The sequence below is a fragment of the Apus apus genome, chromosome Z (genome assembly GCF_020740795.1).
Source record: "Apus apus isolate bApuApu2 chromosome Z, bApuApu2.pri.cur, whole genome shotgun sequence".
NCBI classification, from domain to species: domain Eukaryota; kingdom Metazoa; phylum Chordata; class Aves; order Apodiformes; family Apodidae; genus Apus; species Apus apus.
Window position 1 is genome coordinate 37,035,553 of NC_067312.1, and position 16,299 is coordinate 37,051,851.

General features: G+C 38.3%; 1 protein-coding gene across 1 annotated transcript in view; it reads right to left on the reverse strand.

Moving 5' to 3' along the window:
* The window catches only part of PCSK5 (proprotein convertase subtilisin/kexin type 5), a 250,386-nt gene that overhangs the window by 26,237 nt on the left and 207,850 nt on the right, over window positions 1–16,299 (reverse strand). The window contains exons 22-24 of the mRNA XM_051643618.1: window positions 15,765–15,901; window positions 14,307–14,504; window positions 13,907–13,975 (exon numbers count right to left, since the gene is read on the reverse strand). Of these exons, the coding sequence (XP_051499578.1) occupies window positions 13,907–13,975; window positions 14,307–14,504; window positions 15,765–15,901 (404 nt within the window). The remainder of the gene's footprint in view (window positions 1–13,906; window positions 13,976–14,306; window positions 14,505–15,764; window positions 15,902–16,299) is intronic.

A 16,299-nucleotide genomic window follows, 5' to 3' on the forward strand; every position in this document is an offset into this window, starting at 1 on the left:
TTTGAACTACGTCTACAATAAATCACACTTTAGACATGCAAACTTATTAGGCAACATATACTTGGTTTTGCAAGTAATTCTACCAATTTATTTATGAGGTGTAAAGTTTTACCCAGAAATGTTGCAGATGTGTGAAAATACTCTACATTTAGAGCACAAACAGAAATAGCAATCACCTGATCTTGTGTTCTTTGCATTAAGTTTTACATTAAGACGGGAAATCCTCTTACAATATGAAAATATACTCTATGAAGTCTCCCTTTGCTTCTAGATTGTTATTTAATTTTATTTAATTTTATTTTATTTTAGTCCAGGGCCTCTTTTTGAATGAGTTCTGAAATACTGTTTCTGCATAAGGACACTTGCTGAGATTTATTAATTTGCATGGGTTTCTTTCCTTACAGTGTTTATAGAGCGTTGTTAGGAGCCAGGCGTTGATATGTTGATAAATAAGTGTATTTACACCATTTTAAAATTATTATGGTATAGGCATATACAGACCTTGTGTTTCATTGATGGAAAAAATACAGTGTGTGTCAAAGAGACGTTGTTAAAATTGCTAGAGCTGCTTGTGGGTTTGGTAATGAACTCTGCATGTACTTTCTGTCTTTTATGAAGAAAGGACTCTTTCCCTTCTTGCCTGTGGGAGGTTCTGATGACATTTTTCTTTCCTAACTGTCCCCTCAGTTTTGCCTGTATAGGTGACTATCTATATAGATCAGTTTGAGACAGATCTCAGAAACAATCACAAAGACACAATGTCTCATTGTCCACTGGAAAGAGATTAGAAAAATTAAGTAATTGACCATTAAGTAAAGACCATGTATTTTGAATTGGTTTAGGATCTAAGAGAAATTACGTAGTAATAAATGGGCAACGATAGATTGCAGATTGGAGTGCATATGTGTGGAAAGAGCAAAAACATGTATCACAAATAGAACTTGCTTTCTGCCACTTGTACATGGTTTAAAAGGAAGTGGTAATAGTAAATACCTTATTAGAAGGCTACAAATGTTATAGGAACACCTGGTTTGCTGTATTTCACTTGGGAAAAATCTGTGTCTTTCTTCATACCTAAGATTTTGGAGGTTATTATGTTATTTATCAACCTTTTCTGATCAATTGCTCTTCCTGTTGACACACCTACTAAGAAGAAGCTCTACCACCACCTCTACACTTAGTTTCTAAATTTAAACTCTTGAGGGATAATGAATATGATTCAGAAAGGAGTGCAAAGGGGGCAACCATCTGATAGCAGGCTGACTGAAAAATAAATATGGAACTATTCTTACAATAGCAAATTTGATATTTAATTCATGCTATTTTTCCAAAATCTTGGAAAATAATTTTAAGAACAAACTATGTATAGGGAATTGTATAGATATATATGTGCAATTCCTCAAGAGTGGCTCTTTTAAAACCTGCCACAATCGGTTCTTGAACTAGCAGTAAAAAAGGTCCTGTATTCATGGAGACCTTCATTTGCCCATAAAATAATGAGATCTCTGTTGTGCAAAGTGGGTTGGTTGGGTTTGTCACACTCCAAAAGACTTCTTGTCATGAGAACTGCTAATAGTTTATCTATATTTTACAGTTTCCGTTTGCATTAATTTCCACTGTGCTGAGCCTATGCCACTCTTTTGAAGAAGGGAACAAAAGTAATCTTGATAGCATTGGAAACAGGATTCAACCAACTTGAAAATATAAGGGTTCAGACACAAATAAGTGCTCTGGTTTTCTGGGTTTATTGCAGTTTTCCTAGGTAGGCAAAGACCATCTAGTGTTCACAGAAAAAGTAATTTGGTTTCTTTCTTTGTCTGTAATAAACTCATACTCCTGTTCCCTCCTCTAGCCCCCACTCTTCTCAAGTAAAATACATGTGGACTGCAGCTATGTTATAATGCAGAAAAGGTACATGCAAAGATTAAATATTGATCAGAGGCCAAACTTTCATGGATTCTGTTGAAACTCTCTGATTTGAATGAATTAGTGCTTTTTTTCTGATTCGGGGGGAAGTATGGGAATTAGTGTTACAAGCATAGCATTGTTGTGCTGAAAGGGTATTTTTGTTACTATATGTAGAGGAACAGTGTAAATTTTTTTTTTTTGGTAGTATTAATGTAGAGACTTAATGAAAAAATTATTACATAAGTTCATACATATTAAAAATGAGCTCCATAGCATTTTGGAAATCCTTGTCACTGTTTCACTATTTTTGAGTGTTCAGGGTGTTTAGACAGATCTTAATTGTGGAATCTGAACATGGCCAGCCCACTATACATTTGAGTAGCCTTTACTTAAATTATCCTGTCTAATTAGGCCCAGATCTTGCAATGGCTCATATTCATGCTTGACTTTATCTGCTGCATACAATAAAGCTGGGGGTTGAAGTTAAGTGCAAGAGTACATTTTGCAGGACCTGTATATAGACTGTAACTTTTATTTTAGCTTCCTGGTTTGTTTATGAACTTAAAAAAAAATAACAATTTCTTGAACTATTTATTGGCTTAGCCATGAGCCTAGAATTTGCTGAATATACTTTAATTTTTTTTACATTCAGAGAAGTTCAGGCTATTCACCACATGAGACTCAGTGCCCGGTTTACATTTCTTTTCCAGTTTAATTAAATGTAATGACTGAACAAGTTTTTATACTATATTGTAGTTTCCCTTAAAGGGTTGGCCTGCAGTTACTGCTAAATTTTATTTGCCTTTTACATTCCCCTGAACAATAATTTACAATTACGTAAAAAAAAAGAAGAAAAAGAAAAAAAAAAGGAAAAAAAGTACTTTAAATTGTAATACATCACCAACAAGAGTAATTTTATATTTTAACTCCTTAGACCATGTGAGCCCAACTGAAACCCCAGCTTTCAGTAAGCCTTGAAAATGGAGATTTCTGGTGTGGAAGAAAGGACTCTAGTTTGGATCTTCCAGTTTGTGTGAGAAGGTATTTGTCTGTCTTTGTTGTTGTTGCTGCGGTTTATTCCTTATTCCCATTTTTTTTGTGTGTTTAAGGGATTTAAATCCAGCTGGCAGCCGGTCATGAGTGGTGTTCCCCAGGGCTCGGTGCTGGGGCTGCTCCTGTTTAATATCATTATTGATGATTTGGATGAGGAGATCAAGTGCACCCTCAGTAAGTTTGCAGATGACACTAAGCTGGGTGGGAGTGTTGATCTCCTTGAGGGTAGGGAGGCTCTGCAGAGGGATCTGGACAGGCTTGGTTGGTGGGCCAGGGCAAATTGTATGGGTTTCAATAAAACAAAATGTTGGGTCCTGTGCTTGGGCCACAACAACCCCTGGCAGTGCTACAGGTCTGGGGAGGAGTGGCTGGAGAGCTGCCCAGCAGAGATGGACCTGGGGGTGCTGGTTGACAGCTGGCTGAACATGAGCCAGCAATGTGCCCAGGTGGCCAAGAGGGCCAACAACATCCTGGCCTGCACCAGGAACAGTGTGACCAGCAGGACCAGGGAGGTGATCCTGCCCCTGTATTCAGCCTTGTGAGGCCACACCTCGAGCACTGGGTGCAGTTTTGGGCACTGCAGTACAGGAAGCACATTGAAGTGCTGGAGAGGGTGCAGAGAAGGGCAACTAGGCTAATTAGGGGTCTGGAGAACAGGTCTCATGAGTAGAAGCTGAGGGAGCTGGGGCTGTTCAGCCTGGAGGAGAGGAGGCTGAGGGAAGACCTATTGCTCTCTACAACTACCTGAAAAGAGGTTGTAGTGAGGTGGGTGTTGGCCTCTCCTCCCTAGTGACTAGTGACAGGACAAGAGGAAATGGGGTCAAGTTGCACCAGGGGAGGTTCAGATTGGGTATCAGGAATAATTTCTTCACAGAAAGAGTGGTGAGGCATTGGAACAGGCTGCCCGGTGAGGTGGTGGAGGCACTCTGGAGGTGTTCAAACAATGGGTAGACATGGAATTTTGGGAATTGGTTTAGTGGTTAGGGGTTGTAAGACAGACAGTTGGACGTGATGATCTTGCAGGTCTTTTGCAACCTTGATGATTCTTTGATTCTATATAAACTGGAAGTTGATATATTAATTCTATATGCTTATTCTATATTAATAGGAAGTGGGAGAAAGAAGATGTGAATTTTAATCAAGGAAAAAGTTGGATTCTGTGGTCAGTTAGATTTATACAAGGTAAAATGACAACAGTATTTGTTCTGCCCAAACCCTGTATCACAGAATCACAGAACATTAGGGGTTGGAAGGGACCTCCAAAGTTCATCATGTCCAACAGCCCTGACAAAACAGGACAAAAAAAACCCAAACCACAAAAACACCAACTAGGGCAGATCACTCAGAAAGGCGTCCATACAGGTTTTGAAAGTCTCCAGAAGGAGACTCCACAACCTCTCTTGGGAGCCTGTTCCAGTGCTCTGTAACCCTCACAGTAATAAAGTTCTTCCTCATGTTGAGGTGGAACTTCCTGTGCTCATTTGAACCCTTTGCCCCTTGTCCTGCCACAGGACACAAACGAAAAGAGCTTGTTCCTGTCTTCTTGATGCCAGCCCTCATGTAGTTAGAGACACTAATTGAATCCCCTCTCAGTCTTCTCCTCTCTAGACTGAAAAGCCCCAGTTCTTTTAGCTTTTCCTCACAAGGCAGGTGTTCCAGTCCCTTAATCATCCTCATAGCCTCCGTTGGACTCTCTCAAGTAGATCCTTGTGCTTCTTGAACTGGGGAGCCCGGAACTGGACACAATACTCCAAGTGAGGTCTCACCAGGGCTGAGTAGAGGGGGAGAAGAACCTCCCTTGATCTACTGGAGACACTCCTCCTAATGCACTCCAAGATACCATTGGCCTTCTTGGCCACAAGGTCACATTGTTGTCCCCTGGATAACTTGTTTTCTGCCAGGACTTTAAGGTTCTTCTCCACAGAGCTGCTCTCTAGCAGATCACCTCCTAGCCTGTACGGGTGCATTTTGTTGTTCCTTCCCAGGTGCAGGACTCTGCTCTTTTTCTTGTTGAACCTCATTATATTCCTCTTTGCCCAGCTCTCCAGCCTGTCCAAATCTTGCTGAATGGCTGCACAGCTCTCAGGTGAATCAGCCAGTCCTCCCAGCTTTGTGTCTTCAGTAAACTTGCTGAGAAGACACTCTGTCCCATCATCAAAATCATTGATAAAGATAACTTTGCTTCACCCAGGATGTTTAATGAAAAATATATGCATTTAATTAGAAATATATGCTTTTCTAAAGCATACAATTAAAAAACAACAACAAACGTTTAAATAGACTTAATGTCTTAAAATTATACTTTTACTAAAATTACATCAATTTAGTTTTTTGTACCTTTTTTCGGTTTGTTTTAAAGCTACCATTAATTAGTATGAAACTGAGACGAAAAAAACCCCAAAAAATTCTTTGTGTTATTCTTGGTGTAAAGCTGGTTCACTGAAAAAAATCACAGTTCTAATCTCAATTACCTTATTCTAAAAGAAGAATAATGTCACTTGCTGTCTTTCTATTTTATTGTCAAAATAAAGAGAATGAGGTGCATTTGCCTGTTCTACTACGTTTTAGTTAGAACTAGAAAGGAAATGCAGATAAAATTAAACAAGATTAACACTATAATTTGCATTACCTGAAATATTTCTATAGTTTCTATGACTGTGGTGAAATATTGATAAATACATAAATACTTGCATGTATGTCGATAAATACATCAAATTTGGGGAGAGGTTTCATTAAGACAAAGTGATGAGATCAGGAATAGGATGGAATAGAAATTTTTAAAAACTGGCTTAAAAAATAAGGAGTGGGTCAGACCACTCTAGTCTTTCACCAGACGTAGTTAACCAGTACTGTACTGTGATTTACATCACACATAAAGCTGCAAAATGTGATATGAACCAAAGAAGTTATTGCTTACAGGGATACAAAGAAGAAATAGTGGTTCATTCTTGCTCCTACAAAAAAAACCCCGCAAAAATACATCAACAGATATGAAACCAGGACATCAGCTATACTACCTAACAGTTAAGAGACAGCATTCAGTATATTTGTCTTAGATTTTATGCTATCACCTGGATACTGTGTTATCTTTTGTTCTTTCTCTACTGGCCATTGTTTCCACCTCTCAAAATCTCAATGTGATTTCAGGAAGCATTAAAGCTGCATATAACTAAACCTGAACTTTCTGTGTGTTGAGGTACATTTTATGAGCACACATTATGTTGAGCTGGTCCTTATGCGTTTGCATAGTTTCTTACTACACAGGTAGTTTGTCTGATTGAACAGCATTTCCCATTGAGTGCTTGTTTACAAGCAAGAATGCAGCTGTGGGCCAATAGTCCTAAGCTCACACCACAGGCGTCGATGCAGGTTTTACTTCTAATTTGAACCACTGGATTCCATTAGCCCTCCATCAACAAAATGTATTTATGCAGGCAAGACTCATATGGGAAACATCTTCTGTATATAAGGAGAATCCAAGATTTTGAATGCTACAGTCAATAAGTAGTTCCATAATGTAATTCCTTATTTGAAAGACCAAGAAGCTCAGCTGTAGGTTGGTATAAACCCGAAGAATTAAAACAAGTACATATTGAGGTAGAGCTGCTTGAATAATATAGTATAGCATAACATAGCATAGTATAGCATAGCATAGCACAGCTCCTGGTGGAAGTGACCTACAGACATCATCTAGTTCAACTGTCTGAGCACTTCAGGGCTGCCCAAAAGTCAAAGCATGTTATTAAGGACATTTTCCAAATACCACCTGAACACTAACAAGCTTGGGGCAACAACCACCTGTCTCAGAAGCTGAATCAATTGTTTGACTACCCACTTGGCGAAGGAATGCTTCCTAATGTCCATTCTAAAGCTCACCTGGCATAGCTTTGAATCATTCCCATGTGTCCTGTCCTGGAATCCTAGGGAGAACAGCTCAGCACCTGCCCCTCCACTTCCCCTCCTCAGGAAGATGCAGGGAGCAATGAGGTCACCCCTCAGACTCCATTTCTACAAAGTAGGCAAGCCAAAAGCCCTTAGCCCACCTTAACAGTGTGTGCCTTTCAGCCCTTCCACCAGCTTTGTTGCTCTTCTCTGAACACATTAATGTACTTGAACATCCTTCTTAATTTTGTGGGGCCCAGAGCTGCACACAGTGCTCAAGGACAGGCTGCACCAGTGCTGGATACAGTGAGATAATCCCCTCTCCTGACCAGCAGGTCACACTGAGTGTGATGCACCCCAGGATGTCAGTTGCCCTTGTGGCTGCCAGGGCACTAAGCTGACTCATATTGAGTCTGTGCTCATCAGAACCCTCAGGGCCCTTTCTGAAGGTTTGCTCTCAAGTTGCTCCTCTACTAGTTTGTATGGTTTCAGCACTAATCCACTCAAGGTGTAGAATACAGCATTTGTTGGTGATTCTGAAAAACAGAGTTCTGACAGATATACTAGGCTTGGGGCAAGGTGTTGATATCCTGGGCTCATCTGTTTCTTCCAGTATCTCTCATCAGTACTGGTAAGACTGAGGAAAACACTACCTGTGCTACTGAATCCTTCAACGTTTTTCACAGGGTCCAGAAATCTCTTTTGATTGACCTTCTTCTTTTAGTTGAAACATCACTGGTATTCAAGTGAAAGTAGGTAATAATTTGAAGGCTGTACTAACCCCATGAGTTTTCTGTTGATAACCCTGATCTGGGCCCCAGGGAGGCAGCAAACTTCTCTGCAAGTAGGGTCTGGACTGCAGATGGTTTACATTATATTTGCTTTAATATATTTGTTCTTCAGTAATTCCAGCAGAATTATTCAGCAGCTAACATTCCTTTACTGTTTTGTCTTCTGAACTGCAAATTGTTGAAGGAGTAGCAATACATGCTTTGTTTGTCTTTGTAATTTTAGGAGAGCATTCACTGTCTGGTCAGTGCCTACTGAGCTAGATGAACTTGTGGTCTGATCCAGTATTTTCCTTCTGTGGTCTTGTTTCTGCGGAGAACTCTAAACTAAAATCTGGAGTATCCTATGTTTGCAGAAGTCATGGTTCGATCTCATATCTTAAATTTTTCCAATTACTTTCCCCAAGCCTAGATTTTCTTCCTTAGACAAAGAAAATTTTCAGACAGAATGTTTTCTTTAATAAATAGATCTTGTATCTTTGGTGTGCAATGGAATCTGTATTTCACTTCCCTTCCCCGTCCCCCATCTCACTCTGTATAATTGACTTTGTGGAACATCTGCATGTTATTTTGTCTCACTTTTTGCTTTTATAGCTCTAAGTTTGTACATAGATCTTGTAACCCAGACCAGACTAAATAGTTAGGTTCTGGATAGCCTGTGAGAGTTGCTCAGGGTTTTCTTTGCTGAAACAAAGTCACACTGGAGCCTAAATGCCTACTTTGGAGGCAGGGACACAGTTCTTCGATGTTTCTTGATGTTTGTCTCTTTTTGTAAGGTATTTTTGAAGGAGAAAATTGTGGTAGTTATTCTGAATATTCTTTACTCTGCACCCTCATTGAGGAGCACTTTATATACAGTGTTAGACTTCAGCAGAAATGTCGGAAAAGCCACATTTTGGTGCACTGCAGAGACACAGATGGATCAAAAGGTACTATACATGGTATTTTGCTACATGAAGGTGAGGTAACTTCTGGGGAAACATGAAAGTATTCATATCATATCATGTCATACTCCTACAAGCTGGGCGATGTGAGTGGAAGTGAATCAACATGTAGGTGAGTAAGAAATGAATCAGGAATATGTGAGTACCTGAGAGGACACTAGGAAGCAGGCAAACAAACTGGGAGAATGCCTGACTTTCACACTCCTTTCTGAGAGGAAGACCTATCCTTCTGTTGATTGATATAAATTTAACAATGATCCACTTGAGTTCCATGCATTCCAAATGTTTAGCTCCTCAATGAACTACTCACATTTAGCATTACTGGTTAATGCTGTGGCAGTTTCTGCTTGTGAAGTATATATATATGCAAGTCTGTAGATGTTGCACATCAGAGAAATTTGTCACTTCTTACTTTCCTAAGTACTCGTATTTTGTGTCTGTTCATTATGCAGGTTCAAAAGGGCAAATGCAAATTGTATTATTAGAAACAGAACAAGAGCTGAAAGTGTTTGAGACAACACTTTAGTCCATGTAATGTATTTTATACATACCAAATAAGAGCTAGGATTGTTATGTTCTTGTATTATATTGACTCTGAAATTCTCTGAAATTCTGTTCTAATAATTCCTTTAAGTGGTTAAAATTCTGCAGTTATATCTTATTTTTTTCTTTTGTCCTGTGTGTCAACTTGTAGCTGACTGCTTTCTAAAAAGGTAAGTCTGACACTGAAGGAAGTTTCTAAATCTCATTACAGGTTTAAGAGTCTGGAAAAAGTATGAGTGGTATTCTGAAGTAATCTAAACTGTGACTAAGCAAACTTACATGGAGAGGTGGAAGGTACATATTGCAATAGCACAAGGAAAATATATACTGAAGTCTCCCTTAAGTCTTGACTTGTCTCTGGTTTTCACAATAGATTTCTATGTCTCTGTCATGCCTCTGCAGCGAGAAGTGTTAGATGCATTCAAATGCATGTGGAAAGAAGAAGGTAGGGAAGTGAACCCTGTTGTGCACAGCCGTTGTTTTGACATGGTGTACACAAAACCATGGATCCTTTTGGGGCTACTGCTGTATAAGGCAATTTTCCTGTTACATACCCCAGGTCTTGAGAGTGTCTGCAGGCAGAATGGTGTCAGTGAGCATTAAAGATTCTTTATCTCCTTAAAATAAGAGCAGTCTCCAAATTAATAAAGTGAATCAGAAAGAAAAGTGTCACCTGAATTTAAAATAAAGCATCTTCTGTATTTAAACTACAAAGACTTACCTGTCCTTTATTAAGTTTCTCTGACAGTTCCTGTCTTTGCTCTTAGACCTTCAGTGTAGACACAGTTAAGATCTGTTGCCATTCTGGAGTTCTAAAACAAAACTGTGTCCAAATTGGGAGTGAAGCAGACTTCATTCCCTGGAGGGTCCCAGAAAACAGTGCAAACACTGTCAGTCTTCCACCTTAGTTTCCTCCTTCCTGGTGAAGAATAACTTGCAGGTGTACACAATGAGGGGGTTTTACATTCTTTTCTGAAATGTCTGATGTGGGATGTAACATACCAAGCCAATACAAAAGCAAGGTACCTACATCTTAATCTGCCTGTAGGGTCACTACTGATGAAGAAGAAAGATTTCCCACACAGTCTGCCTCTATAGCTTGCTTTATTCTGTTGGCACATGGCATCATGCCAGAGGACAGTAAATCTCATTCATTTTCTTGCCTGCACAAAGCAGGACAGCACTGCCCAAGACTGCAGGCGGTGTTTTATTCTATTCTTTGGCACCCTGTGAAAAAAATGTTGGCTAAAACCTCCTAGTCCTTCAGGCTAGGAGGAAAACAGGGTGTTCAGTGATCTTAATTAACTTTTAAATCCCTCTTCAAAACTAGATCTGTGTCTACAAAAAAAAAAAAAATTAATAAAAAATCAATTAACCTCTGTACTTTGTAGACAGTAAGAGAACCACAGGCATTTTTCTGCTCTCAGTTTACAATGTAATGTCACTTTGGTGTTATAATATTTTTAAAATTCATTCAGCTTCTATAAGTGACCCTGCATTTAGTATAAATTGGAGAAGTTAATGATTTTTATCTCTTACAATTTGTATCAAAGGATCTTAAGGCATTTCAGAAAGAGCAGGTGCCTGATGATATTTTGTGACAGAATGGTCTTGAGTCTTCTGCAGATCCATAAGTATGCACAAAATGTATTTGCATTTGTATATGAATAACTACTTTTCTGTATGTGAATTATATAATTTTGATTCTAGTTGCTATGATTACTACATTATGTGTTATTATTATTATTATTATTATTATTCCTACTACTATTATTATTACTGTTGCTACTGTTTGGGTGTTAGTTTTTTGTTTTTTTTTTTTTTTTTTTTTTTTAACTGGAGCATTCCCAAAAGCTTCCCACTGCATTTCTAGCAGAAATGTTCATACTATTAGAATACTTTTCCTACTCTTGATCTACAGTTCTTACTCAGATTAAATTCCTAAGTGGTGTTGGAAAAAAGATAAGGCAAAGAAAGACCATGAAATCATGCAATATTTGCATAATTTTAGTAAGACCCTACAGAAAAACCATAAAGATGTGAAACTAAGTGTGTCACATTCCATGTTTTCTCACCTTGAAATTGTACTATTTGAAGTTATTTTTATGGCAGTATAATTTCTTTACAGCTTTCCAGATAATCCATTTTTCCTGAGACAGGCACTTCAGCTCTTTTTTGCAGAATTCTCTAAATATATCAATTTTCTGGTAAGACTTGAGAAACCTATTACTGTGCATATTATATCTATTAATTAAGTTACTGATATGCCAGAAAACTCATGGAGTATTGTAAGCAGAAACACAAGCAAGCAGCATGTCTACTTGATTCATTTCCACTTTGAAGTTTCCTTTATTCAGGAATACGTGGTGATTTGTAAAAGCTGCTTGGGATCTTGGTTTTAACCCACTGTTCTTCTCTTCCAAATAGAGCTAGCTTTAAACAAATCCTTTGACTCTCAATGACACATGCATCATAACTGCCAAAGAGTTTCCTTACAAAACTCTGGCATCCTGATACTTGCAGCTTTGTTCAGCACTGAAAGTTACCTCAGTCTCCATTTTACCTGCATCTGAAGCTTTTGAAAAGCCTGTTTTTAATCAGAACTTTGAGTGCAAGAACCTGAGAGTAAATATGTAGCAGTTATTATGGATGACTAATATTTAGGAGATGACTAATCTGAGGACAAATGTACAGCTGTTTTTTCTGTATGCCAGCTGCTCATGAACAGTCTTGCAGTCTCCTTGTGCAGGCTTATTAAGCTTTTATAGCAAGAGAATCAGCCTCTAGGTTACCTGCAATGACTATTTTTAAGAGAAGCTGCTACTCGTACTGGATTTCACCCTAATTCGAAGCAAGAATTGTTACTACACTGTTGCAGAAGAGATATAAAGGATTTTAAGTCACACGTGTTGTGAAGAGCACCAAGAACATTACCATAGGAAAGTAACATCTGACAGTAGCAATAAAGATTGGCACAGATTCTCTCCTTTTTTTTTTATATATTTTTTTAAAAATTTTTTTCCTGCTCACAACCAAGTGGAGAGCTGGCATGAATCTGGACACCACACCATAAAAACCAGACCAGAGTGTAGTTGCAGTCATGCTTAAACCTAGTTCCTCCAGCTCTTCATTTGGCAATATTGAAAGCTACAGGTGCAGTCGCAGAGGAAAGCACTAGATGTTAAGTGTGTTCATGCAAAATGGCTGCTCACCACTCACAGACAGAGTTTTATGGTGTGATATATTAGTCTGGGTGACCAGCAGAAAGAAGAGAGACAGATGTGATGAAAATCCTCATTTAAGTTTGGTGTGCATGAGCATTCAGGACAGTCTTGTTCCCTAGGGGAAAATAATGTTGGCACAAAACCAAAGACCATAGAAATGGCTGTGACTAGTGGTGGGAATTAATTTCTGATTTTGGTGGTGGTTTTTTGTTTTGTTTTGTTTGGGTTTTGTTGTTGTTGTTATTGTTGTGGGGTGCTTTCTCAGTTTTCTTCCCTGATATTCACTCTAATCTGTACAGCAGCACTTGGCCTCCTGGTACAGACACTAGTGCCTATTACATCGGGCCTCAAAACACATTAGACAGAAAGTGGGAGAAATCAGAGGTCCCAGTCTGAACTCCTCTGTCTGTGAAAATCTGCCTGAATTCAAGGAGGAGATGGATAATCCTGGTGATCTCTAAGTTTAGCCCTTTCAAAAATGGTCTTGGAAATATAACAAGCCAAATGTATTCCTTTCTTTTAACAAATAGTATTTCCAGACAATTATTTGCAGATCAGTGACTTGCTACAGATTTGTACTAAAAGAGGTAAGGTTTAGGTCTATTTTTTCTTTCTGTATAATCCTTTAAGGGGATTTTAACAAAGTCTTACTTTCTGCAAAGTAGATGGTCTTATTGAAGCATCTCGGCATAGCAGAACTCATTTGGGCCCTACCTTACCTAAATTCTGTGCTTTCTTAAGAAGTTTGTCTAAGATGCTGCAAGTGAAGACTGCCTTACTGATGGGTCACCCTGTTGCCACTCATTCTCAAGCTACTGATCGTTGTTACTTCTCTCCATATTTCCACAGGAAATAAAGTTTTCTTGGTGTAAACACAGTGGAAACAATGAATTGTGAGGTTTTTTGAACATTTTTAATCATCTGTGAAGGTGAATTATTGAGATACAGATTTAATAGCATTCAGTGAGTTATATGGCATTTATCTGAAGACAATAAACTTTCTGCCATCAGCAGAATATGTTGAGAGGAAACCTCTGTTGTTTTTTTACTTAATCCAGTATGAAAAATGAATTAAATTTTTAGTATTTTTTTTTAGGGTGGTAGAATTGCTATTGCAGTGACTAAGTCTTGAATGAAATTTAAGGTCTGTCTTTATGTCTATTTCTTTAATGAAAAGGCACAAACTAACAATCTGTTTTCAGGCCTAGAAATCTGAATATCTCTGATAAAGTTCCGTGTCTGGTAAGGACTTCAGAAGGTCAATAAAGCTCTTAGCCCAAGTGTGGCATTCAAGAAGAAAAAACAAAACAAAACAAATCCAAAACTACAGCAAAGATTAATAGCTGAATTAAAGAAAAAAAAAATCTTATTTATGTTGGAAGAGTTTAGAAATTGCATTCTAAACTGAATGCACTGTGGAAAAAAAACAGTTTACTTGATGAGAGAATGTAGCAGTGACTTACTTCTCAGCAGTATGCACATAGACTCATGACGAGAGGAAGAGGAGGAATAACCTTTTCACTACTTTAAGAATAAGACTACAGGTTATAACAGGAATATTTACCCAATTCACACTTCTGGCATCCATCTGAACATGGTATGCAATCTTCAGAGCCAGGATCTTCCACTTCACCTGTGTTTTGCAAATCACCAATTTTGGGTTAATTCTTGGTATTGGAAGGCAAATATTTGAAAGCAGGTTTCTGGAAATAAACTTTATGCAAATCCAAAAAGGAGGAAGATTTACAGCTATTTCTTTTCTATTTTTTTCTTGCTTAACCCCACTCAATTTGAGGAAAATACTTTTTTACATGAACATGATACTAGAAGAGCATGAGAGCTGGAAATTAAGGACTCAGGGTCAGGTGTGATTGTGTATTTCAAAACAGGAGCCAAGACTCCTAACCACATTTCTGTAAAAAGATAAATTAAATATTTGTAAACTCCTACTGAAGGATGCTTACCTTCTTTATAACTATGTTTCTGACATATGTTTTGAGTTAGGTAAAAGCCTCTGAAACATCTTTTGCAGTGGCTGGAGTCCAGGCACACCTCACAGTGTGCAGAGCAAGGCACGCAGGTATGCTGTGAATGGTAGTGACCTGGAGGACAGCCCTCTCTGCACTCCCCATGATACAGGAAACGTTCGATCCCTCTTCTATCTGTGTAGCAAAAAAACAGAAAAAAGCTGTCAGCAACAGAGGACATTTGGGCATCATAAGCAGTTTTATGAAGCACCGATGCTGCAGCTGGTGAGAATTTTGTTCACTGACTGCTAGATTGTGCAGTTTTACAAATACGTATGAAAGTTTCTGGACTTCAAACCTTCCACATTCCTGGCAATTTATCACATATAAAGATGACATGGTAGTGAATAATTACTGTTCACATTCACCAATCCAATAAAATAAGGTCAAGAGATTTCCATTACTGAGTTCCCTTACAGTGAGCATACAACTATTTGTACTGTATTGTACATGTGGATGTAGAAATTCCATTAGGAAAACAAAGCTGCCCACTTCACCTTTGGAAACGATCAGTCTGTGTCTGTCGTAGATTAAATTGTAATCCTTTTCCTAGACACAGCTAGACTCTGGAATATTTAAGGTCTGAATCTGAGTAGCAAGTGTGTATCGGCTAACAGAGCAAAAGCATTCTCTAGGGCATGAGGAACTGGAAGATCCCCTGCTTCAAATTCTTGTGAATGAAACCCTTGATAACCCCTACAACTCCATGTGCCATGTGCTGCAACATGAGAAGTTTTCTGAAGGGTTACACCACAGTATAAATTGCATATGTTATTGTGCTAAGTGTATTTGATTGCAAGAATTACTATTTTTGAAATTGCAGAGAAAGCAGCAATAATAGGAAACAATTGCTGCACCACAGCACAAGAATTCAGATTTTATTCCTTTTACTTCTCATATACAAATCTTCAAAATTATTTTTTCCAGTTTCCTCAAGGTGTGACTCCCATTGTTTTTTTAATTTTGTCATACACAGAAATAAAGGACCATATGTTGCTGTCCATCATAGGGAGAGACTTGAGGAGCAACTATACAAACTTCTCCTTCATATTGCTTTTTTTTTCCTGTTACTATTGTGGTTTCTGTCTCCATTTCTTCTTTTTTTTAAGATTTCTTTTGTTGGGTTTTATTTCTCTTTATTCATTTCTGTTTCTGATTCTCCTATTCAAAATATACCAAAGGAAATGCATAAAAATGCAAGAACAATACAGATTTGTGTTTTCTTGTGCTTAAAAAGGAAAGAGTTCAAATTGCCTTCAGGGTTAAAACAAGGTTATGAAGAAAATCAGTAGGAAAAACACTACTTATTTTATTTTCTCTAACAGGGGGCCCCTGACAAAAGGGAGGCTGGAGACCATGGAAGGGGAAAAAGCTGCAGGAAGAAATCTTTCTTACCAGTTCCACAAGTGGTGCATTTGTTAGGTTCGCTGCCACTGCAGTCCAGGCAGGTATGATGGCACAAATGACATTGTTCTTTGAATGTGAACTTTCCTCTGGGGCATTGCAAAACACAGCGGCCATCATCAAAGACTCTTTCAAGGCAGAGAGAGGCATAAACACCAATTTAGCAACTACTTGTTCTTGCAAGGTATCCTTCCTTCACTCTGTTTACAAGAGTCTTTGCACTTTACTCCTTCATTTTCCTGATCTCATTCTTAGTGTGTACCAAGTGGAAAGTCAACCATGTTTTGAACCTGGATCTTAGACTTCAGGGATTATTTTTTTTCTGAGATTTTTTCTCAGAAAAGTCATGTTTTGGTCTATTCCTAGATGTTCTTCTACCACAATCTCTTCAGTGCTCACTTATTTTAGAAGGAAAGCAAGACTTGGCACTTCTTTGTAAAGGAATAATTAATTTGTTAATGTTTCCTATTAGTTCCAATTTAAATGTTTCTTGTGAGCAGTACTATGGCTTCAATAAAATGACTTT